The sequence below is a fragment of the Cimex lectularius genome, unplaced genomic scaffold (genome assembly GCF_000648675.2).
Source record: "Cimex lectularius strain Harlan isolate CLEC.00 unplaced genomic scaffold, Clec_2.1 scaffold87, whole genome shotgun sequence".
Lineage (NCBI taxonomy): Eukaryota > Metazoa > Arthropoda > Insecta > Hemiptera > Cimicidae > Cimex > Cimex lectularius.
In genome coordinates, this window is record NW_019392768.1 from 271,380 (window position 1) to 295,409 (window position 24,030).

At 35.2% G+C, this 24,030-nt stretch overlaps 1 protein-coding gene across 3 annotated transcripts in view; it reads left to right on the forward strand.

The window, feature by feature from the left end:
- The window catches only part of LOC106667777, a 44,757-nt gene that overhangs the window by 14,672 nt on the left and 6,055 nt on the right, over nucleotides 1–24,030 (forward strand). Inside the window, exon 1 of one of the 3 annotated variants that reach the window (XM_014395953.2) lies at nucleotides 17,823–18,009. The exons of 1 other annotated variant lie outside the window; for it this stretch is intronic. In XM_014395953.2, coding sequence (XP_014251439.1) covers nucleotides 17,854–18,009 — 156 coding nt within the window. In that variant the 5' untranslated portion in view covers nucleotides 17,823–17,853. One more of the 3 variants, XM_024227540.1, reaches the window with a different exon arrangement.

Sequence of the window (24,030 nt, forward strand, 5' to 3'; positions counted from 1 at the left end):
ATTTTTCAACTTCCCTCCCAAAAAAAGATTCAATCCCTGGTCAATTAGTCCGAAGACCGTCAAGGCTCAAGTAACTCCGCTTTCCTTTTTTGATGTTACATTGACTTCTCAAAATTCATAAAAAGTGTTCTCGTCGCCTTCATGCAGATGACTCCTAAATTTAGCTTTTCTCATCAACTTTTCTCTCCGTCAGATGTCCAGTATGCTATACGCCAGCTCAAACCTAAAAAAGCTCCTGGATTTGACTTGCTAACTCCCCAAATCCTCAAACACCTTCCAAAGAAATCCGTAATATTCATCACCTATATATTTAATTCAGTCCTACGCACAACCTATTTTCCTAGTCCCTGGAAACATTCTGTCATCCGTATGATTCCTAAACCCAAAAAACACACACATTGTCCTTCTTCCTACAAACCCATTAGCCTACTACCGATTTTAGGAAAAATCCTAGAACGGCTTATTTTAAAACGTATCCTCCCAATCCTTAATTCTAAAAAAGTTATCCCCGACCAACAATTTGGATTTCGTGACGATCTCTCAGCAGTTCAGCAGTGCCACCGAGTTGTAGATGTTATTTCTGCCTCTCTTGAGTTGGGACAGTATTGTTCGGGGGCCTTTCTTGATTTGGCCCAGGCCTTCGATCGAGTTTGGCACCCGGGCTTGCTGTTCTCGCTCAAGGACATCCTTCCCTCAACCTATTGTCTTATCCTTCGAAGCTACCTCACTGACCGGTACTTCCGAGTCATTGAAGGATCGGCGTCTTCCCCAAACCACCTTCTCCTTGCTGGTGTTCCGCAGGGCAGTGTTCTGGCGCCCGTACTGTACCAAGTGTACACGGCAGACTTCCCATCCCATCCTCAAACTACCACTCTAACCTTCGCAGACGATACAGCGATCCTCTCAAGCAATTCTGATCCAGTCATTTCCACTCGAAACCTTCAAGAACATCTTACACTACTGGCATCATGGTGTAAAAAAAAGACTCAAATTCAACCCAGAAAAATCCACCCACATAACTTTCACCCTCCGAGAGAGAGAGAGAGAGAGAGAAAGAGAGAGAAAGAGAGAGAGAGAGAGAGAGAGAGAGAGAGAGAGAGAGAGACAGACGTAAACCAACAAACAGGCAAAAAGACATACAAAGCTACAAAGCAAAAAAATTAACTTGAACGTAGAAGTCCCAAACTATAGTGAAAGGATCCAGTTCCGTTCACAAAGACACACTCTTTCCCTCTGTCCGACCGTAAAGTACCTTGGGACTGTTCAAACCTTGTTCTAAAAGTACCATATCCGCCGAATTTCACGAGCTGCTTTTTCACCCTACGATATATCTCTTCCGCCCTGGCAGCCACCTTCTTCCGTTTAGAGTGCGTGAACTGCTAGTATCCTCTTGTATTCCAGCCTACGTTGATTACGGATATATACAGGACAAAGGGACTTTCAGATAATCTTAAACATCTACTTGATTTGTATGTTTCTTCGGATTCCAAGGAGATCCCACGTGTCTGATGTGTTCACTGGCTTGAAGTGGTTCTCGTCCAATCTCAGGTAATATTTCCTTGGCTCCTATATAATCTTTTCACCTTCAGATCACTCGCGTCTCTCTTCCCCGAAACTACTGCGATTAGTCGTTCATTCCTCACTCGTGCCTTCAACTTGTGAAATTTCATTCTTCACTTTATCCGCTGAGTCCAATTATTTTCAACTTTTAAGTCTCGTCTCTTTAATTATCTGTTATCCTAACGACTTGACCCAGAAGAAAGATATTTAATTGCCCCTTTTTAGTTTTATTTTCATGGTGAAGTGTTTATACATGAATTTACTAGGCTCTTTTTTCGGTTCTCCGGCCAACCCTCTTCTTCAAAATTTTGCCCTCTTGACGTGGTACCTCTTAATTTTCAACGGTCACAACTGTTTGGAAGAGTCTGGTTAGGAAAACTACGATTTGGAAAGCTTTTCTTCTTGGGTTGAACGGTCTGGGCCAGAGCTTAGGTATGTTCCACTTATACTTATATCTCCCCTCGAAAAGGTAAGAACTTTTTCTCTTTTAAAGTTGTTTTCAAGTTAAAGTTCTTAAGTCTCTCTTTTTGTTATTCGCGTTTCAAGTTATTTCCGCTTCGATTCCCTTTTCTCGTTTTCACTATATTTATTAATTTAGTTCTCTTCCTTTTTTTATTATGTGCAAACATTAAGTGTTTTTTATTTGTATGTATATAGTTTTGTAAATAAACATGTTTTATATCCCTATCAAGCTTAAATATGATGTAAATAGTCCCTCAATTAGCATAATTATTTATTTATGAATGCTTAAAGACACAAAACTAAGTTTGTTTTTTTATTCCTTAAAAAAAAATTCATACTCATGTCTAAATCAAAAACAATGTTTTCCTCCAGCATAAATTATGTTTTTGTTATAAGATTTAAATTTATATCCTGCCAAATTTAATATGTAAAAAATTCTAAATCATGAGATTGTTTTGTCCAGCATTAGCTAATTTTGAATAAATAATCCATCCAGTTTTACTAATTGTTCTTAGATATTTCACATTCAAAAAATTAATAGCAACTCCGTAGCAATTTCCATTTTTCCTCAGTAATATCACAATGATGTAAACACGCAGGGTGAAAATGGAAGAAAAAGACGAAAATTGATTCGGCCACTAATACCAATATAACTTGGCATAGTGCATAGCCATGCGCAATGATCTTTTTTAATCTCCAGGTCACGCAGATAGTTTTTATATCTGCATTTGGCCCGGCAAAGAGATATCTCACCGGTTTATAATTGTATTAAAAAAAGTTCGTTTTCTTTCCTAAAGAATAAACGAGAAAATAAAACTTTTATAGAACGAAGGGGGTGAAAGTTGAAAAAATTGTAAACTAAACAGAAATTATTGAATATAACCAGGTTTTTTGTTTTAAAAGCCAAAAATGTAAACTTCCTATGAGCAATTTATAGATTTTAACCATTAAAAAAACATGTTTCAAATATCGTTACTTTTGTTATACATTTGCTCTTAAATCATACAAGAAACGTGTCGGTTTCCTTCCAAGGTTTCATCGAGTGGCCAGCGAGATTTCCAGATCTAACACCCTTAGATTTTTTGTGGACATTAAAACAATAGTGTACAGATCACCTTCAAACAATCTGGAAGATTTAAAGGAAAGGTACAGCGAATGTTGTAAAAGCATAACACAGCATAATTTCCATGAATTGCGAAATGAATTCCATAATAGGATTTCGCTTTGTATGGAAATCGGTGGTGCCCATTTGAAAAATTTAATTTACTAGGATTAACTTAAGTTACAAGGAGGTAATTGAATTAGTAATTAGTGATTGAATTAAAGTTAGTACGAAGTAAATGAATGACGGTTGAGATAAATAAAATAAGAACTTTTTTTTCAAGCTTTAATAACACTTAAACGAAGTGCACGAACTTAAGTGCTCGAAGTAAAATCTTCTTCAAAACAGTTGTACAATTTAATTCCGTATTCAAAATGATACCTCCTCATTTAAAAAAAGTTGCTCACCCCTGGGGTCTTACCCTACGTTAAAAAAAGTAACTTCGGATTCAGATTCTACGTAAACAAGTATGTAAAGACCAGTTCTATTTTTTTTTAATTATTTCCAACCAAAGGGGGGTAGTTTATAAATAATCAGTCAGTATGTGCTGCATCATTGCTCTGAAAATGGCGTTTAACAACATTAGACGTTGCTTGTATATTTTCTTTCTTTAGTATTGTGTTACACAAAAAAATCATGTCTAAATGAATAAAAACCGTCAAATTTCAAATATTTACTGTTCTGATTTGTCGAAATTCGTCTTCAGTTTAAGATCCGGAAAATCAAATTGGTCGCTCGTATTTCCTCCGACTGTGTTGAATCTTTTAAAAGGACGAAAGCCGACAAAATTTGGCTGGATCGTCCTCTGGAGTTCGCGTGAAGATAAATAAGAGCCGGGGCAGTCTTTTTAAATAAGTAAAAAGCCACGGGCCTGTTCACAGCACGTGCCGTGAAAATTCGCGCGGGAATTTCCCTGTCGGCTCGTGGATAAAATAAAACAGGAAAAGTTATCTTTTGAACCTACTTATTTTCCCTCCAACAATTCCGAACCAAATCAGGCCACCTGAATTGCCTTTGGGTCATTAATATTAAAAAAATTACATAAACTAGAGACAAGTAACAGTAATATTTACAAATAAACTTGCCAATGAAGAGAAACTTCGTTTTTCAAAATTTTGCCAAGATTTTTTTGAAAAATAAATATCTACATTTTGTAAAAGATATTACTTTCATTTAAACATTAAAATTTTTCAGAGGATTAGAAAAAAGTATATTTTTCTAAACGGATAAAGTGTTTTTAAGTACTAAGTACATACCAGTCTACTTCAAACTCCAGGGATAATTTAATTTTCAGAGCAATTCCAGGGACAAAAGGATGCTTATAAATCTACACCTTGACCCCAGTTATAAATATATTTATTATCTTTTCCTAGCTAACCCGATTTTATTCTGATCTCCGATCTTTTTTTATGCCCTATGTCCCGAAGGGGACTTGTATTTTTAGCCCTTGGGGCTTGGTATTTATTTTTAATCCGTTATTTGCCGAATACGGTGTTGCACACGTTATGCGATGTACTTCCCGAAAACCGTCGTAAAAGGACACTTTTCGAATGAATTCTTACAAATAGTACGGTATCAAGGGCCGAAATGGAAGGATGCTTAATGGGAGCAGATCATCCTTGTCACCCGTGATATAAGACCAGTGTCGTTTCAATTTTTTTTAACTCTTAAGGAGCAAAATAAAATTTTAGGATCGCCACGGCATGATTTACGATCTAATTAACTTCTTTCTTTCATTATTTCAATAATACATTAATTAATAAAACTGTGACTATAATTAACTTTATTTAAAAATTAATCAAAATTTTCCATCTGTTTCTTTCTTAATAAATTGATATTTAGATACAAAAAAGGCCATTTTTATGTATTAGGATCGATGTTGAAGGTTCCTGACAAAGAACCACATAGTTTGTGTTAAGTAAGAGCAAGAGCAAACGCAAAATGTTGATTTTCCGAAAAATCGACCTCAATCTCGACCTAATACATTTAAAATTTTTATATTTAATTAATTTAAGAAATTATTCATTGTTTACTTTTATCTCGAACAGTATTGTTTGATCGACAGATTGATTAGAGAGAATGTTGGACGATTTGGGTTAAAGGTTCTCTGCCCACCATAAATTACTTATACCTCGCTCCTTCAGATGCCTATTAAAATACATGACTTTTCATTGGCCAAGTATTTAAAAGAAAAGTTTAAAATAAGTGTAAAACAGGAATTTTCATTCTAAAAAACAGACTATATTCAAGATTATAATCAGGGACACCAAAACACCTTTTGTTCTGCCTCATTATTAGTTATTTGGTCTGGAAAAAATTGCTAATTTCAGAAGGAAAGTTTAAAAAAAACTTTATCAATAAAATAGTCTTTGCGTTAGGCCTTTAACACGCTGGATAAGATTCCAGATGGTGTTGAATGCTTTGGTCTACCCACCCTAGAAATCTTTTGACCCAAACCGCACACAAATGATTTAACTATATTTTTCATCTGTCAAATTGTTGTACTAATTTCATATATGGATCCATGTTACATATTAAATCCTACGACAAAAAAAATCATGTTACACATCGGGAACGACTGCCAAGCAGCGTTCTTTCTTCTCCAAGAAGATGAATTAAAATTTGCAAGAACTATTATAAAAAATTTACTTGAAGGAATATAAGATGATTAACAAACTTTTTTAAAACAAATTTGTGTGTTTTTGTAGGAATATGTCACAATTACTAATAGGTTTAACTTTTCGCAATTTTTGCGAAGGTTTAAATCTTTTTTGTTGCAATTATCTCCCAGCTAATCGTGATGACACGCAATGTCATATGACAGGTCTCACTCTCAGCTCGCGATGATTGATCATTTTTTAAAATTTTGTCACGAAGTATTGGCGAGATTTTTTGCACTGTCGGGTGTAAAAAGAGACAAATCGTGTTTCTTTTTTAATTTCTAACCCGGAATTTACTTGATTGGGGGCTTATCGATTTGATTACCCAAAGCACACATGACCAACGCTGACTTATGTGCTCGATTGAATTTACAAAGCTGTAACTCACTTCCACGATAAAAAAGTTATACTTATATTGACTTAACAACGTTAAATCAATTTAAATAAATCCCTCAAGAGATTGAATTTTACAATTATTGTAATAAAACATCTATTATATTAATTAATTACCGCTATAATTTTCTTAATGGAAAATGGATAAATATGTCTACAACGCGGCACTGTTGATTTTAAATCTAAAATTAAAGAGTCTCATTGAGTGCATTACGTTTTCCGATATATACAAAAGTATTTATGCCCATAGTTTTCACTATTAATAAAATCAATTAAATGTAATTACCACAATTTTGTTTCTTACAAATTTTACAAAACGCATTGATCTTTCTTATATGAAACACACTGACGTTTGGCAAAAATGAGCACAACTACACTGAAATACTTTAGTTTATTCATCTTACATTAAACAAATTATGGCGATAATTAATTAATATAAGTGTTGTTTTGTTATGATTTTTTAAAGGATTTAATGGAGCGTTGCGAATAAACTAAATTTTAATATATCAAAATTTGAATCAATTTTTTTCTTGAGTTGTGTCTGCTATAAAATTACCATGCAAATAATCCAATTATACAACGGCGCATATCAGGATGAATACGTGAATCGGTAGCGTGAGGAAATTGAGATTGCCCTTTAAAGAGGCGGCATAGTTATTTTCCGTTTAGCGTTTTCGTGGGTTGGGGGAATCAGAAGAAGAAAGACGGTTCAACTAACATTTCCTAGCAACATTTGTCCTAGGGAAAGGAGGATGGCTTTAAGCCAAACTGTGATTATCAGAGCGGAACGTAGGGCACATCGCTCCACATTTGTTAACGCAACATTCCCCAAATATCGCGGGATAATTGTAAAATTAAACTTCAACCTCTTGAGGGATTTGTGTAAATGTATTTAAGTATAACTGTTTTATCCTGGAAGTGTGTTACAGCTTTGTAAATTCAATCGAGCACATAAGTCAGCGTTGGACATGTGTGCATTGGATAATCAGATCGATAAGCCCCAATCACGTAAATTCCGGGTTAGAAATGAAAAAAGAAACACGATTTGTCCCTTTTTACCCCAGACAGTACAAACAATCTCGCCATTACCTCGTGACAAAAATTTTAAAAATTATCGGACATCGCTAGTTGTCGTGAGACCTGTCATGTGACATTGCGTGTCATCACGATTAGCTGGGAGATAATTGCAACAAAAAACGTTTAAACCTTCGCAAAAATGGCGAAAAGTTAGAACTTTTGTTTAAACTGTACATATGCTATTAGTAATTGCGACATATTCATACAAAAACACACAAATTTGTTAAAAAAAGGTTTGTAAATTACTTTACATTCCTTCAAGTAAATTCTTTATAATAGTTCTTGCAAATTTTGATTTATAAATAAACCACACTACTTTTAATTGTTGTAAAATGAATCTAGATAGTTTATCTTAACTATTTTACTATAATATTCAAATCTCTTTTGTACGGTTTCATGCAAGTTCTCAACTTGTAATTTATGCCGAGCAGCTGCGGTTGTCGTATTGAGTTCTGCAATTGTTGTATATTGCTTAATATTTTTGTAAACCTATTTTACACAGCTTTCCCTAAACCGGTTAACAATGTTTTTTTTGTGTATGGAAATTTTTTTCAAATAGTTTTAGACAGAAGTTGAATTTTTTAATCAACCACGACTGTCTTATTCGGTTCTTTATTCACATCCTACCTATGAGTTTTCACTAATATTTTTTGAAATAATAATTTAGCTTCTATTTTAATTATTTTCTATATTACCTACCTTATTCCAGGCAGCAAAGAATGTCTTACTGAGTTCTTTGTTTATGCATTTATTCATTTATTACGTAATTCAAACAGGGACGCAGCCCCAAAATATAACAATTAAAATGTAATAGTAGTAATAATACGACCTGGAGATTTGGTATTCTTAAGAAACTCTATGATTGGGGTTTAAGAGGAAACATAGCTAAATTTTTAAAAAGCTTCCTCGAAATGAGGAGATTCCGGGTGAGATTAAGTACCGCCTTATCTAGTACGTTCATTCAAGAAAACGGGATTCCTCAGGGTTCGGTTCTGAGTGTCACTTTATTTGCCATTGCGGTAAACGGTCTGGCTGATAATATAGATGATCGTATAGTCAGTCCTTTATATGTCGATGATCTTTGCTTTTACTTGTCTGGGAAAAATCTCCAAAACGTACGAAGGACATTACAAAACGCCACATTGTCACGAAAAGCAAATGATGTGGGTTTCAAATTCTCTTTGTCCAAAACGGTATTTGTACACTTTTGTAGACCAAGAAAACATCATGAAACACCTCGGCTTTTCCTTTCTGGCGTTGAAATAAAGGAAGTCGACGTTGTCAAATATTTGGTCGTTTCTTTCGACAAAGCCCTTCGATGGAAACCTCAAATAGCCCAATTGTCTAATTCAGGAAGGAAAATACTAGGCCTGATGAGATTCCTCGCTAATTACAATTGGGGAGCGAATAGAGATTCTTTTCTTCTTTTAAGAATATTCAGCATGCACTTAGGAGCAAAGTTTCGATACGGAGCAGCAGGTTACACTTCAGCGCGAATATCAACTTAAAACCTCTAGATAGAATTTATTACCAAGGGATCAGGATTGCAACAGGGGCGTTTAGAACAAGCCTTTTTATATAGTCTCTGCAATGATGCCGGTGTCCTTCCTCCGGAACTTTTCAGGGAGGAGGCAATTCTTAGGTTTGTTGCTAGACTTTGGTCTAAGCCTTTCCATCTTCTATTTCTCTCAGTTATCCGTAACCCTCACAAGATATGTACTCGTTCCTAAGAACTAGGACGAGACCTTTGGGAATCCGCGATACTGAAATGTTGAGATTAGGAGGGAATACCTTGCCGACGGTTGTGGGTTTTAAATTGCTAGATATCCCACCGTGGGCATTACCTACTGCCACAATTATCCAAGATCTGGCCTTATTGAACAAAACAGAAACACCTTCTCTGATGATCAAGGCAGAATTCTTGCTAATTTTAAATAACTATCCCAATTATAAAGTTTTTTATACCGATGGGTCTAAAAATGAAATTGGTGTAGGGTGTGGGATATTGGCTGATGAGTTTAACCTCAGCTGGTCTCTATCGAATGAGACTAGCGTATACACAGCTGAACTTCTTGCAATCAGAAGATCATTGAGCGTTATAAAGGAATCGCCAGGAATTTGTAATGCCATTATTTGCTCTGATTCGAAAAGTAGTCTCGAAGCAATCAAAAATAATTTCTCGGTTGACCCTTACATCTTAGAAATTCACAAATATCTCTATGAAATCAGAACACTCAACAAACATGTGATATTTGTTTGGGTTCCTAGTCATGTCGGCATTTCTGGAAATGAAAAAGCTGATCAACAGGCAAGAAACGCTGCAAACCATCCACAAAGAACAGATCAATTTCCTCTCCGTCCAGATGATATAGTCATTTATGTTAAAAACATTATCAAACGAAAGTGGCCGGCAAGATGAAATGTCTATAGAGATAGTATGAAAGAAATTAAGCCAGTTGTACATAAATGGCCAACTGAGGAACTTGAGAGAAAAGAACTTGTGAAATACTATGGGAAATGTTTAAATTATGGGACAAAACTTCACAATTCTAATTAAAAAAAAAAACAGAAATAAATTTTATATGTAATTTAAAATGGGATTTTTGGCCTTCCAAATTAAGAATTTTAAAAAGAAAAATTAAAGCTTGTATGGAAATAGGATAAATTAGTTTATGAGTGAATGTTTGGAGTCAGAGCTTTATAGCACTCAGAAGAGATGTAGCTAACCTAAGATAGGAGGTTTGGATGTTAGGGCGTGATTCTTTAGCCTTAAAACGCCCTTAAAAATTAATAATAATAATAACATTAAATAAAAACAGTGATTAAGGAGTAAACCAATGACAACAGTCAAAAACACAAGTAAATAGAAATATGGAAAATCAAAGATTAAAATTCATAGTTCAGTGGATATGTAATTTATGCCAGGCAGCATAGTTTTATCGAATTTTTCGATTGTTGTATACTGCTACAAATTGTTTCAGACTAACCTAAAAAATGTTTTTTATATAATTTTAACAATATTTATATATCAGTTATAGAAAACTTTCAAATTGTTTTACACAGATTTTGGATATATTCGAGGTAGCAACGAATGTTTTATTGAGTTCTCTGTTCATTTAGCCAATACTTGATTATTTATAAGCTTAATAAAGTTAGTTTCGTCTAATATTTTTGATAATAGTCAAATATTTGACATTTCTTACTTTCAAATGTTTCTTTGTTACGATTTTGTGCAAGTTCTGAAGAAATAATTGATACCAGCCAGCATCTGCTTTAGACTGTTAAACACTACTTTACATTATTGCAAACCTAATTTACACAGTTTTTTCTATATGTTTGTAACAACATTTGTATGGACACATTAGAATACTTTTTATAACGCTTATTAAATTATGTATACATAAATCAGTATTAATACATACATAGGAAAATGCATAAGAACGTTAACTGTCTTTACATGAAGGTTTACAAAACAGATTTTTTTCCAAAACATACCGCCCACCTAAAAATCACCAAGAAATAGAAGTACCACGAAAATTATAAAAGTCGGATTATGCACGTTCAACGCGATGTTATACTTTAAAGAAAAGTGAAAATAAACAAGGTTTTGATTCATAAAACAGTCAAATAGTTCAATCGGAATGAAAAAGAAAAGGTAATGTAGTAGATATTTTTAAAGCAGATTTTTCTGTTTCCATTTCATCTATTATCCCATTACAGTTGTTTAAGTGCCGATTCATTCCAGATGTTCAGTCTTTTCCCCTTACGAGCTTTTAATAGCACAGTTTAAGTCATAAAATATCACCGGCAACCGATTTCCCCTCAATTTATTAAATTGGCACTTCAAAGATAAGAACGTCCGTATTGAGAAGTTTATTGAATTGAAACTTTCTAGTCACAGAAGAAATAGTTTGCGTGCTACCCACGAACCTTTAGAAATTGAACGAAAGTCAAATTTGTAAAGTAGAGGGAATAAGGCATGAAAGACCCCCTTTTTGTATTTAAATTGGTTTTTTATTATAAAGGTAGAACGGAAAGAATGCATACGGTGTTCTCAGTATGTCTTTTTTTTTACAGTTGAGTGGAATTGGGCGTATATAAATGTATGCTGACTAGCAATAAAACAGCACTAAAGTATTCAGATAACGCTTAGGTACTTGGTCATATTCCATGGTAATATCGCATTATTTTGTGTTAGTTTACATAATGTGACTTATTGTTTTACACTAAATTGATATAATGAATTCTTTTTTAAAAATTACCTGTCAAATTGATATTTCAGACTTAGTTTATTATGAATTTAGCTTCTTGTAGATACTTTTTTTTATTAAAGAAAAGATTCGACGTACAACTAGCGACAGATTTCTCATCATGTAATTACAACGAGTAATTATCAAACTGATTGCAACTCTTCATCAGCTGGCCGGCTTCGTTGAATAATTTCACATTTAATTAATCTAGTCCTGTCGAGATATTGAGCAAGATCCCTTGTAATAAATTAAATCGTCGAGACTGGGAGAAAGCCATTAAGCTATTTGTTAGCTGATTCTTATCCTTGTTTACATGATAATGTAAACCTGGGGTAGATCGTGGTTGTTAGCCTGAAGGCCTAGGTCAAAAGGGTCCTTGCCAAAGACAACATATCGATATCGGCGTAGCTGGACACTGGAATATTTTTAGAAGCATTTTTTAAGTGTGGGTTTAATTATGCCGTCATGCTTTGCCTGTTAAAACTTAACTTTTTACAGGATATAACGAAGAGCTTAATTACAAGTAAAATTGATTTGGACAATAATCCTTAGGGCCGCTCATCACTGTAAGATAAAGGTCCCGGGTTCGAATCCAACGGCCCTGCATTCGAACCTGGCATACTTGCTTTATTTCAAAAACACCGGCACCCCGAGGGTTGATATAACCTCTGCTGTTGCGAACCCTCGTAAAAAAATAATAATAATAAAAAATAAAAAGTCTTTGATAGTTGACTAAGTAGACACTAGGTTAACACATTATTTGGTAAAAAAAGAAGCAACATTTGATAATAACTTTTATCTTTAAACTAGAATGAGTTTTTCCAATATTTTAGAAACAAAGTTTTTCTAATTAGTATTAGTAAGCAGACAATTGAAAATCCAATATTTTCTCGTAACGACTTTGAAATAATCTTACAATGAAGGCCAAAAACATGAAATTTTGTACGTTTATATAAAATATTCAATTTGTTCATTCAGATATAACAAACCTACTTAAATTATGAAATATTGTCGTATAAAGAAACACGATTGACAAAATTGAAGAAGGTGGCAGACCGGCCATTGAAGATGGCGAAATGCAAGAAGAATCGAACTACAAATGTAACAAGTTTTGTTTTAACATGGATATGTTTTCGTTACATAGTTTTTTTACATGACCATTTTTGCATTGCAGGAGAGGGTGCATACTTTAGGCTAAGCTATTCTGAGTTAGGTTTTTTCCTGTTATATATTTATAATATATTTATATTTTTTCACATTTAATATAATACATTATATTTTGTGGTCTATTGACCAAATTACTTCTTTCAATTAATTAATCTTTTTATGTAAGGTTTGGTTGAAATGAAAATGTTAGTGTCACGAGCGGGATTCGAACCCAAGACCACTTGAGCGATCCAGGACTTTCGTGACGTCACGATGCTCAACTGATTAGAGCAGCGGCGTATTGAGCCGAAGTTGTGGGTTCGAATCCCGCTCGTGCCAATAACTTTTTCAATTCAATCAAACCTTACACAAAAAGATTTTTTTTTACTTTGTGCATAAAAAGATTAGTTAATTGAAAGATTTAATATAATGTCAATGTAATGTTATTCTTATTTGTATGTCTTATTTTATGTTTGCTTTACTTACATTTTATGTTGTATTAAACCAAGCTCCTCTGTATGCCTTAATTAGCTATAACAAAGTAATTATCAATAAATAAATTAAGTATTAATAAGTAGTCTTTACTACTGACGATGGCGAAAAACCGGAAGAATCAAGCAACAAATGAACTAAATATTAAGTGATACAAAACGATCATTTTTATATTTTAAAATAATTTTATGCGATTCAATTGTTTGGTGTAAAAATTTTCATTTTAACATTGTGGACTAGTTACACATCACTTTTTTGTGTTTGACCGTTTTCGTGTTGCAGAAGAGGGCGCGTGGGTTAGATTAGGTTAGGTTATGGTTCTTCTACGGTCCGCTTAACCTCGCTTCTCTTCATGAAGAGCTCATTTGCCATCCATTACAACCATTGTTTACAATTAATTGGCATAATTTTGAAAGTCTTGACAATGGTTCTTCAAATTCTTTTTTCGCTGTAACACATGAAGACCGGGTCTTTTATTCTTCATTTGTGTTGGCAGTTGTCATATTCTAAACGGCCCTCTGGTCGTCGTAAGACAGCATAGTCCGTCCAGTTTTCAATGTATAAACTAAGTAGTTTTTTTTCTTTTGATTTTTATGCAAAAATCGTAAGTTGTCGTTATTTTGAATATGAAATTATGTCAAAATCGATCCTTGTCGGTTTTTCCCGTCAGCCGAGCCTTCAGCGTAAATCCTTTGACATCTGACAGCAAGGTTCGGCGGATCAGAGGTGATCAATTTCAATAAATACCCGTCAACTCGTCTAATCCAAATCATGAACGTCAGTTGACAATATTTCCCTGTTGTCGGCCCGTGTTATAAAGTGGTTTATTAATTTGTATGGAACAACTGATTGAATATTACCGAACTGGCGAGGATAAGAGGATTAAAGGTTTATGATTAAATTTCATAATAAACTGCTTCAAAATGAATTGAGGGATATTGCCAATTTTGTAGTATTTACTTTCCATAGCATTTTCATTTTTATTTAAAATTGATTTAAAATTTACTAGAAATTATTACGTTTTTACTAAAGAAAAATTTAATTAAGGGATTTTGAAAAATAACAAAATAAATGGTTTTAATTCCATAAGTTTGTATTGGGCACAATAATTTTTTAAAGCAATTAATACCCTGTATAATTTCATTTAAAAACCTCTGGACATCTGTTAAGCATACGTTAATAATGTTGTGACTAATTTCATAAGGAATTTTACGCCATAGATGTTGCAAAGTTGCACTTAGTTGTTGCAGCCCAACCGGCTGATCGAAAAGCCTTTATCTGCAACGCATCCCGACGAATTGAGGTCTAGAGACAATGAAGAAGGGGGCAGATGAGAAATTCCCAGGTTTTCCATTGATGAGCAACTCAGCCTCTATGAGGTCATCCGAAAATCCCTGCCAATAAGATCCATAGTTTGAGTGATGTATTCTTCGATAATTTCTTGGACATATCGGACTGCTGTGAGGTTGCCTTCAACAATATGGAGTCCAGACCGACCTCTATTGTAAATCCCAGCACAGACCATTACATCGCCTCCTCCAAACTGCGCTGAAGGGAACACGAAGATTGTATGTATGCCCTGTTCTTAGACTTTTCAGCGCCTGCTGCCACTATACAGACGGAATCGCGACTCATCAGAAAACATAACACTACCAGCTCTCCTAGTGGCACTTCCAGTCTCTCGGAATCGAACCAAAGACCGCTCTGAGAAACGCCAACCGCCTCTGCGATATCCACTTGCCGGGCTCTCGATGACTTATTCTCACAATAATCTGGTTCAAGATGATGTCTTTCCATGGATAAATGGAATAAACTGGATTAAAATGGAGAAAAGACGAGAAAAGGTGTTTATTTACAAAATGAGTATTTTTCATGCTTATTATTCTTAAGTAAATCCGTTATTACAAATGAGGTTTAACGTATGTTTGTATCTGATTTGTATTTTTTTATTTTGTTTTATCCAACTAACAAAAATATATCGTTTAATTTAAATGAATTTAATATACTAAGAATAAATTACAAATATCCCTACTCATTTTTGAGAAGTTTCTTGTAAAAAATATAAAACATTGAATATCTGCGAAAGGGTTGAGAATCAAACCAATTTTTTTTTTAAATTTATGGTGTGAATTCACTGACCAGGTTTGTGACGCCAGTATACTGACACCCTGTATATAAAAATTGCCTCCAGGTAATCTCTACCCTATATTTGTTATTAGACAGAACGAAATTTTAAAACATTTCAATTTGTAAATACTCAATTAATTATACACAAGTTTTTCGAAATGAAAAATTTGTGTCACAGGCGGGATTCGAACCCACGACTTTCGGCTCAATACGCCGCTGCTCTACCACTTGAGCTACCGTAACTTCGATCGACCATGCCACAAACTTCTCATTTCGACTACCCGATTTTATTCTAATTATAAGCAAATCGCGGCTTCATATCGAAACACTTTTTATTAACGATTATACTAAATTAGCGGGACTGTGTATGATTATCGGGTAGTCGAAATGAGAGGTTTGTGGCATGGGCGATCGAAGTCACGGTAGCTCAAGTGGTAGAGCAGCGGCGTATTGAGCCGAAAGTCGTGGGTTCGAATCCCGCATGTGACACAAATTTTTCATCTCGAAAAAAATTGTGTATAATTAATTGAGAATTTATATATTTATACTTTGATTGAATATATAAAATATATTTTGCATTGTATAAATTCACTTTTCCACATCCAAAATGTAATTGTAATATGTAAACAATGTTTGTAAATCCCAGGCCCTGAAAATGATCTCAATAAAGATCGAAACGTTGGCACGATAAAGAAAATGTTTTTCTGAAACCTACATCACACCAGACCGCATCTCACGATTTCTAAATAAGTATTTATATATTTAATAGAAGCTGATAAAATTTAGTATTAACATTTCAATTTATTCCAACATTCAACTTTCCTTAATTTGTACTCATTTCTACAATTTTCTGATTGTGTTCACGGTCTATAGTAATCTTTGCCTAATTTGTTAAATAGATCCTACAGTTGACTTCTTTTTTATGGCATGTATATTATATTTTTTTATATTATAGCTATATTTAAAAATGATACTCTTACATTATCAGATGGAGATTTGAACCATGGTTTTTAGCCAATAAGGAAATGATAAAATTTATAAAGATGTAGTTTGGTCTATTTTGATCAATTTCGTCTGTATTTCCTTGCCGTTTTCTGTTGCTGTCTGTCAAAAGGTTTTCGGCTTTTATTCATATTTTGTGTTGCTCTGGTGTTTCCGGTCGTGTATGTCATTTGCGTAGGTCCAAACAGGCCCTGTTTGTAAATCGCAACAAGAAATCTGATCAATCATCTAATGTACTATTTTGCCAATTTAATCTGGCGACCAAAGTCTGTTCGCTGGTTGGCCTGAGCGGTTTTTTCCATCCGTGTCTATTTTCAGTATGTCTGCAAGAATAGGCAGATCATAACGATCTTAAACGATTTAACTAAAGGTTCATCACCCCTTGCAGAATTCAAGACATATCACGACTTAGTCAAGATGGGAATAATCAAATCAAATTTGTTACTAAAAGACACGATCGTCGGAGGCTAAACGATCCGGCAATAAATACGCAGATAGGCCCGGTTAAGCTTTTATGGCCGAGGGAATTTTGGAAATCGCCATCGGCATAGTCCGTTCAGTAACCCCTTCTGATTTTATTGCGACACAGTTCAGGGAAAGATAACCAAAGGGGGGAATGTATACTTGCAGGTAATCTGTGCAAAACGATATTACCCCCTGCTACCGTTTCTGCCATCAATAACCCTAATGGCCTCTTTACTTGGGGACCCTTTTCCGGCTCAACAGCATCCAGGCTATACGTTTCCAATGACTTCCACCTTCTCACATCGCTTGGCAACTTAGTTAGCGAATTTAATATCGTTCGTATCATCGGTTTTGTGAAAATCCATAAATATAGCAATTTTGAGAAATTTTGTAAAAACAGATTTTATTATAGAAAATACTTACTATACATGTTTTTTTTATTGTTTTTAAACAAATTTAATAACGACACGGTTTAAATATAATTTATTTGGATTTATAAATAAACAGGGAGACGCCAAAGGGTCTCATAGTTCACACACCGGTTATAACTGATAATTCTATAATTAAACTGCCACCGGATTATTTCCTCCTCCCAGGCGGGAGGCCAAAAATTCATTGAGCCAAAAGAAAAATCACGGATCTTATCTATTAACCGTTTGATTAGGTCAAGATGAAATTTTAAATTTTCACTTTTAACAGGAGCCTGTTTGAGGACGGGTTGATTTTGAATGGGATCTATTTTGGCTCAATGTTCCCTTGTTAGTTGTTACATGGATTTTTCAGTTTTGATTTTTAATGTGAAATCTAAGAGAAAATGTTTTAAATATTGTTTGTTATTATAGGGAAACAAATAAAATTAGGTTGTTATGATTGTTTTTCTGAAGTTTCCTTTTGTTTGGGTTATTTGTTAACCTGTCCGTTTTTGATATAGACCATGCAACCTTCGGAAAATGTACAATTTTTATAATAAGCACCCTTTTTCCTTTGGTAAACGTTTAAAATAAGATGTAACAAGTCCAATTAGATTGTGTCCAGTGAATGAATAAGACGGGAAAAAAGGAAAACGGCAGTGGGGGAGAAGTGCCAACCTCGCCAGTCGAGACCAGGCGGTCAAGGGATGAACATTCTGTTCCGTAAAAATTTCAGCGGGGAAGGCGGCGGAGGCGGAGGAAAGGAGAAATTCGGCAAATTGGGAAACAGGCCGAAGAAAGGAAAGACTGGAGCCCTTTTGAAACTGAAGAACGCCCCTCTGCAAAATTATAACTACCCAAAGGTTTGCCGGATCGAATCATCCGATCATCATCAGCTTGAGAAAATAAAACCGAACAAAAATCATCCTTGTCCTCGAAAGATTTGACAATACCGCTTGCGTTTGCCCCTTTTTAACAAAAAGCGTAGCCTAGCTTTTTACTACAATTCTCTATACATTTTATTAAATTTTTTCTTCAATTAACATAAATCTCAGACTAATTTAAACTAGAGTCAAATTGTCTTCTTTTGTTTTGGGTGTAAAATTCAAAAATTTGCAAAGGTTGTTTTTTTAATCCATCGTGTTTGCTTGTGCTTTTTTGTTGTATTGTTCTTTACCTGTGAAGTGATTTAATCCGCAATTTTTGTTTTGTTAAAAAAAAAATGAGTGTTTGGTCTTTAGTTTAGCCGTGTTCCTAGGTCGGGTCCGTACTGGCAACGGGCCCCCTCGACGCCCCGGGGCGAGTGGGGGCCGTGGCACGAGCCAAGTCCCCCAGTCGGACATCACTCGCCGAGGGATGAACATACTTTTCCGAAAAAATTTCAACGAGGGTGGGGGTGGCGGAGGCGGTAGCAAATCTTTGGGCAAGTCCGCCGCGAGGGCGAGGAAGGGCAAGATAGGTGGTCGTTCGAGGGCGGCCGCCGTCCTCGAGGACCACTACGGTTTCAGGACCCACATTTTCCTTTCGCCATCCTTTTCCCTCGAATCCGAAGAACTCGGTTGCGGCAGTGCCATTTCTGGGGGGCTCACCTCTAGACGTTCTTCCGGTTCGATCCAGCAGCTTAAGTGGAATCTTCAACAGAGGAGGAAACCATCCTCCTCCCTCTTCGGTGAACCGGAGGTAACCATTATTATACATTTACTTCTTAAACTCGTTATACAGATACTTTTCTATAAAACACCCGTTTATTGTTTTTGACAGCTCTATAAATCCTTTTTGCTATTATTGGACCCTTTTTTGGCAGCAATCCCTTAACCCAGCTCCTGTTTGAAAACTTCATCATCGACAAACAGTTGATTATTTCAAAAGCGGGTTTTTCAAGGTTATTGAATATGGCCTAATAATAAATTTAAGGGAATACGTGTGCTCCGATCCTGATATAGTTGGCAACTTATCAGGGCAAATGTTTTTGATTAGTTTGCCTTCAAGAGGAAGAAACATGGCGTTGCACGTGCAAGGATCACGTGTCTGTTTTAAAATCGAACTAACAGCTGCCAACTAACATATTTTTTCTCAACTTGTTTTCCAACTAAACTGCCAAAATTTTCGGTAGTGCGAGGATTTTTGTTCTAATTGAATCGAAATAGACCGGAGTCAGAACAACTCTATGGGTTTATCTCAGTCAAATTTATTAAATAATTTCTTTACGTTTATTTTAGAAAACAATAATTCAATTCAACAATTTACTCTAAATAATTTTAACTAAGTTCTTTAAGTTTTTGTAGCTATTAAATTTTGTTTTAAAAGAGTGAAGTAATCCAGTATGTTACACATATCATCACACTATCACAACAATATCCACTTTCCACACTAGAAAAAAAAATCGCCCGACCATTAATACTTTAGTAGTTTTAATGGACTGTGTGGAAGCGTTCAGGACGGATGGATTCATTGGGATGAAGGTCTAGAGTTTTATGGAGGCGAATGTATCACTTCCAGCAGTTTCGAGGACAGATGGTACCTAAACCGTCTACTCACGAAGCAACTGAAAAGAAACGGATTGGTGACCTAAGTTGCAGTCCACAAAGAATCACTTCCAATGAGAATGAATGGGGCACTGCAATCGACGCGTTAGTAATCAATTCCAGGCAATTCGGCTGCCGAATCACTAATGACTGAAGTTGGCCATTTTCAGGTGATTTTAAGGTTAGGTGACCTACATATAAACATTATTTTATCATCCCGTTACAACTTTACGCTTCCTGGATACCGGAAAGAAAGACATTGAAATGGCATGTATGAAGTCTTCTATAGAGATCATAGTACAGTAATGTGACTGCTTAATCAAAATTGACTGGGATGAAGTTCCTTCATATCACTGATGATATCCTGAAGAAACTACTGATTTTGATGTTTTTGAGTAGCTTCGTGTGTGGGTCAAAGTCACTAATGAATGATTTGGTGACTGATTTATTATTTTAACTTATTTTGAGTAACTCCGTGTTAGGGTAGTAAGTTTGATTAGGAAGAAGGAAGCTTTGGCAACGGTTCGTAGGATGACCTGTGTGATTGGATTCTTTGGAGATTGAAGCTCTTGGTTGAACCCCACAGTTTAATTAATTAATCTCGTCTGTTCAGTTCTATTATTTTGAATCGAGTCAGGGAGTTCCAAGTAAATCTTTTGTCAGTGTAAAGTCTCAAATAGTTAGCTAGAGTTGTCGTAGATGGGAGGAGTGATGTTCCTGATGAGAAGGGAATTAGGAGGCTGATAGGTATCCTGACGGGCCACTGCCCACGGAAGACACCTATCCGTAATGGGTATCCTACCAGATCCCTTTTGCCGCTTTTGCGAAATAAAAGAAGAAACGGCAAGGCACTACCTCGCAGATTGTGATAGGTATGCTAGGTATAGATTTAAAACTTTTGAAGGAGAGAACATCACCAAATCACTTCCCGAGATTAAATGGTCCAAAATCTTTGGGTTTGTGAACAGGTCCAAGAGGTTTATGCAGGACACGTGAGCCGACCAAGTCCCGGACCTTTTAGGGATGGGGGACGAGCCTACCCAGGCATTTAACCCCTCGGGCCTTGGTCGCCCACCCTGCATAATATATATAATATGATCCTGCTGAGGATGAATTTGTTGTGTGATGGTCCTGGAAGTCTCTGAACGTCACTACTAACAATAAGCCTAGATTCGATGAAAATATGACGCCTTTCTCCGCACATGTGACATAAAACAATAAAAAAACGATTGTACATAAAATAAGCACACTTAGCAAAACTAAAAAATATATATAAGTTATAAATTTCGGATGTAACTTATATATATACAAAAAATCGACACATTTAAAACATACATATGAACTAAATTTAATTTATTTATTTAACCCAACCCGTTTTAACACTAACTTTAACCTTACTCAAACATACCATCTCCTAACCCGTCACTACCCTAACTCTAACCTTACTTAACTTAAGCCTTTCTAATGTTAACCCCTAACTATAATTCTAACCCCTATCTCGTTTTTAATATTAACTCTAACCATACTTAACCTAACCTAACGGAACCTAACCTACCAACTCAAGCGTCCCCGATAACGAGAAATCGATCACTCGAAAATTGTCGCGAAAGAAAATTCCTATATCCAGCCCAAAAACGTACCCATTTTAAACAGATTAAAAATGAAATTGAAACCATACAAACACTGCATATTTAAAACAAACAGCTAATTTTAGTCTAATCAAAGCACAATAAAAAAATAAATAAACCAATACACAATCGCGGTTAGGCATTTCGCAAGCTTCAATGGTGTCTTTGTATGGGTCTGTCAGGTCAAAACAGGCAGGGTGATGTGAGGATCGGAAACGGCTAAAATATAGTGTAATTTTGGTTAAGAATAATCTAGATTTCTTCTTATATTGATAATACTGTTGTTTGTTATTTTATTCTGTAGGTTGTTTCTAAAATTAATTTTTTATCTTCATCCACTCCGTAGACGTAGACAACCAAAACACAAAAAAAGCACATCGAAATCGATCCTTTTTTTAAAGATTACTTTTTATGAAATTGGGTTTTTGATTGTCTACGTCTATGGAGTTGATGAAGATAAACAATTAATTAATTGTTGTTTATAATTCGTTAGAATAATGAAACCATTTTTATTTTAGTTTCCTTCGTCAGTGGCTTAATTTGGACAATATCTGATTCTTCAACTGTACATATTTATAGCCTGTATGGTCCTTACAGACATCTGGTAAACGGCTATACAGACTCCCCGATCCACGGATATCCCGTGGCTCCCTATTCATAACCATAATCAAATTTCCGGACAGTGATTTACAACTGGGCAATAAACAGGGCCCGCCCGAGCCAACATTATGCCAACGTCCGGGAAATACAGCAATAAAGGAGAATGGTCTGTTTTCAACTGGTGTTGCGGTCGAATAAAGCATCTGTATGAATAAACAAAAGGAAGATTATGGGCGAATTAGTAAAATAGAATAGCGATTAGCATCCACAACGTATCTTGGTCGTCTCTGGTCATACTGGTTTCGGCAGTTCACCATCATCAGTGGTTGTTCTGTTCGTTGTTCTGTGCGTACGTCCTTTTTATAGTTTCTAACGAATCCGACAGATAAAACATCCAAGAACAGGGAGACCTAGTTATCCGAAAATTCAGGTTCATAATTAAGCATTTTCTGTAGACAAGACTTAACATATATTCGAATAACTATACAAAGAAGATATTTGAACGTCTAGCAGTATATAAGTCGTAGTCATATCATTGTTTTTATTAAATTTTTTTTTTCAAAACCAAACTTTGCTCGGACGCCAAGCGATCTTTATTAAGTTCCTTCGCTTAGCAGATTTATAAATTCTATTTTTGAATAAAACACACACGTTCGAAAATAATTAGAGAAATGTAGGTCGCATGGAAAGTCTTTTTGAGTTAGTTTCAAAATTATAAATTTTAAACCCATCACGATGACAAGTTAATTTTGGCTCAATCTGTATAATAATGATAATCATTTTGTGTCTTTTTTTAATTAGATGAAGGATCTAAATGTTTAAAATGGGGGTGGTAAAGGTCGTGAACTTTTCTGAGCAAGGAGTTCCTCTTTGTACAATAAGAAGTAGATCCTATCACGATCAGCCTATTATTGATGATTATGTCGTTTTATCGTCTTGTTCAGTGGTTTGTTTTGGATTATATTTTTATCTTTCTAAAATTAAGAAGGCTTAAAAAGACATGACTAGCAGAATAAGGCAAAGACAAACCTATAAGATAGGATGACATGATGATCAGGAATCAAGGTGCCGGTTCATCACCTTAATATAAAAATACTAAACATAAACAATTTATAAATTTTTTATGTATTAAAATTGAAACTACTTATAGCACTCGATGACCTTTCCTTCTCATGCGTAAAAATGGCTAGTGGCCAAATTCTAATACTATCACAGGGATAATAGATACATTGTAAATAAATATTAAGAAAAACATTAACCGTGCAATTTTGTAAGGTTGGAAAAAAAGTATGATGGCGTTTCTGGATAAGGCCTCGTTAGTAAAAGCGATATCATCGCCCTGCTTTTTGTAGATGGAACGTTTATTAAACGCGCCCCTCCTCACGGAAATAGAACCGGGGCGATAACAAGCCCACTTACATTCGAAAGTTCAAATATTCTTCATTCTTTGATGTTAAACAATTGCCAATTCGGCCCTGTAATGAGCCGGGTAAACGGAACGGGGAATCTGTGACCGTTTATAAATAAACTCGAACAAAAAGGGAACGTCCTTCATTCGGTCTAGCCTCCATTAGTGATGATTGATACGTCTTTTTGGCTTCGTCCTTTGCAAAACCGCTCTATCGTTGGTTCTTCAATCAGATACCGACGCTGCAGTTACGCCCTCCTTGAATACCGACAAAGGAAGTGGCCATTAATCAAAAAATGTTCATCCTTTTCATAGACGGGAGCATTAATTTTGCTAAAAGCCGGATCATTAATATATATCAGAAATAAATTATTTCTTCTAAAATTTGACAAGAGTCAACAAAATGTAACACGAAATAATATTTTCCAACTTTCAAGGAAAATGAAATCTATCTCAGAATAAATCACAGCCCTGTTTCCCGCGTCCAAGGCTAATTTTATCATTACCACTAATTTAGGGAATATTTATTTATAACCGTTCTTATTATAAAAAAAAACCTAAAATATTTAAAAACAAACACATTTTGATGTATTGTTATGTGTTTTATAGCATCAAAGGGCAATGGAAAGGAAATTTAATTGATAATAATTTTTTCAACAGTGCCATCGCGTCCTCTCTTGAGAAGAAAGAACGCTGCTAGGGAATCTTTCTAGAGCAGAAGAG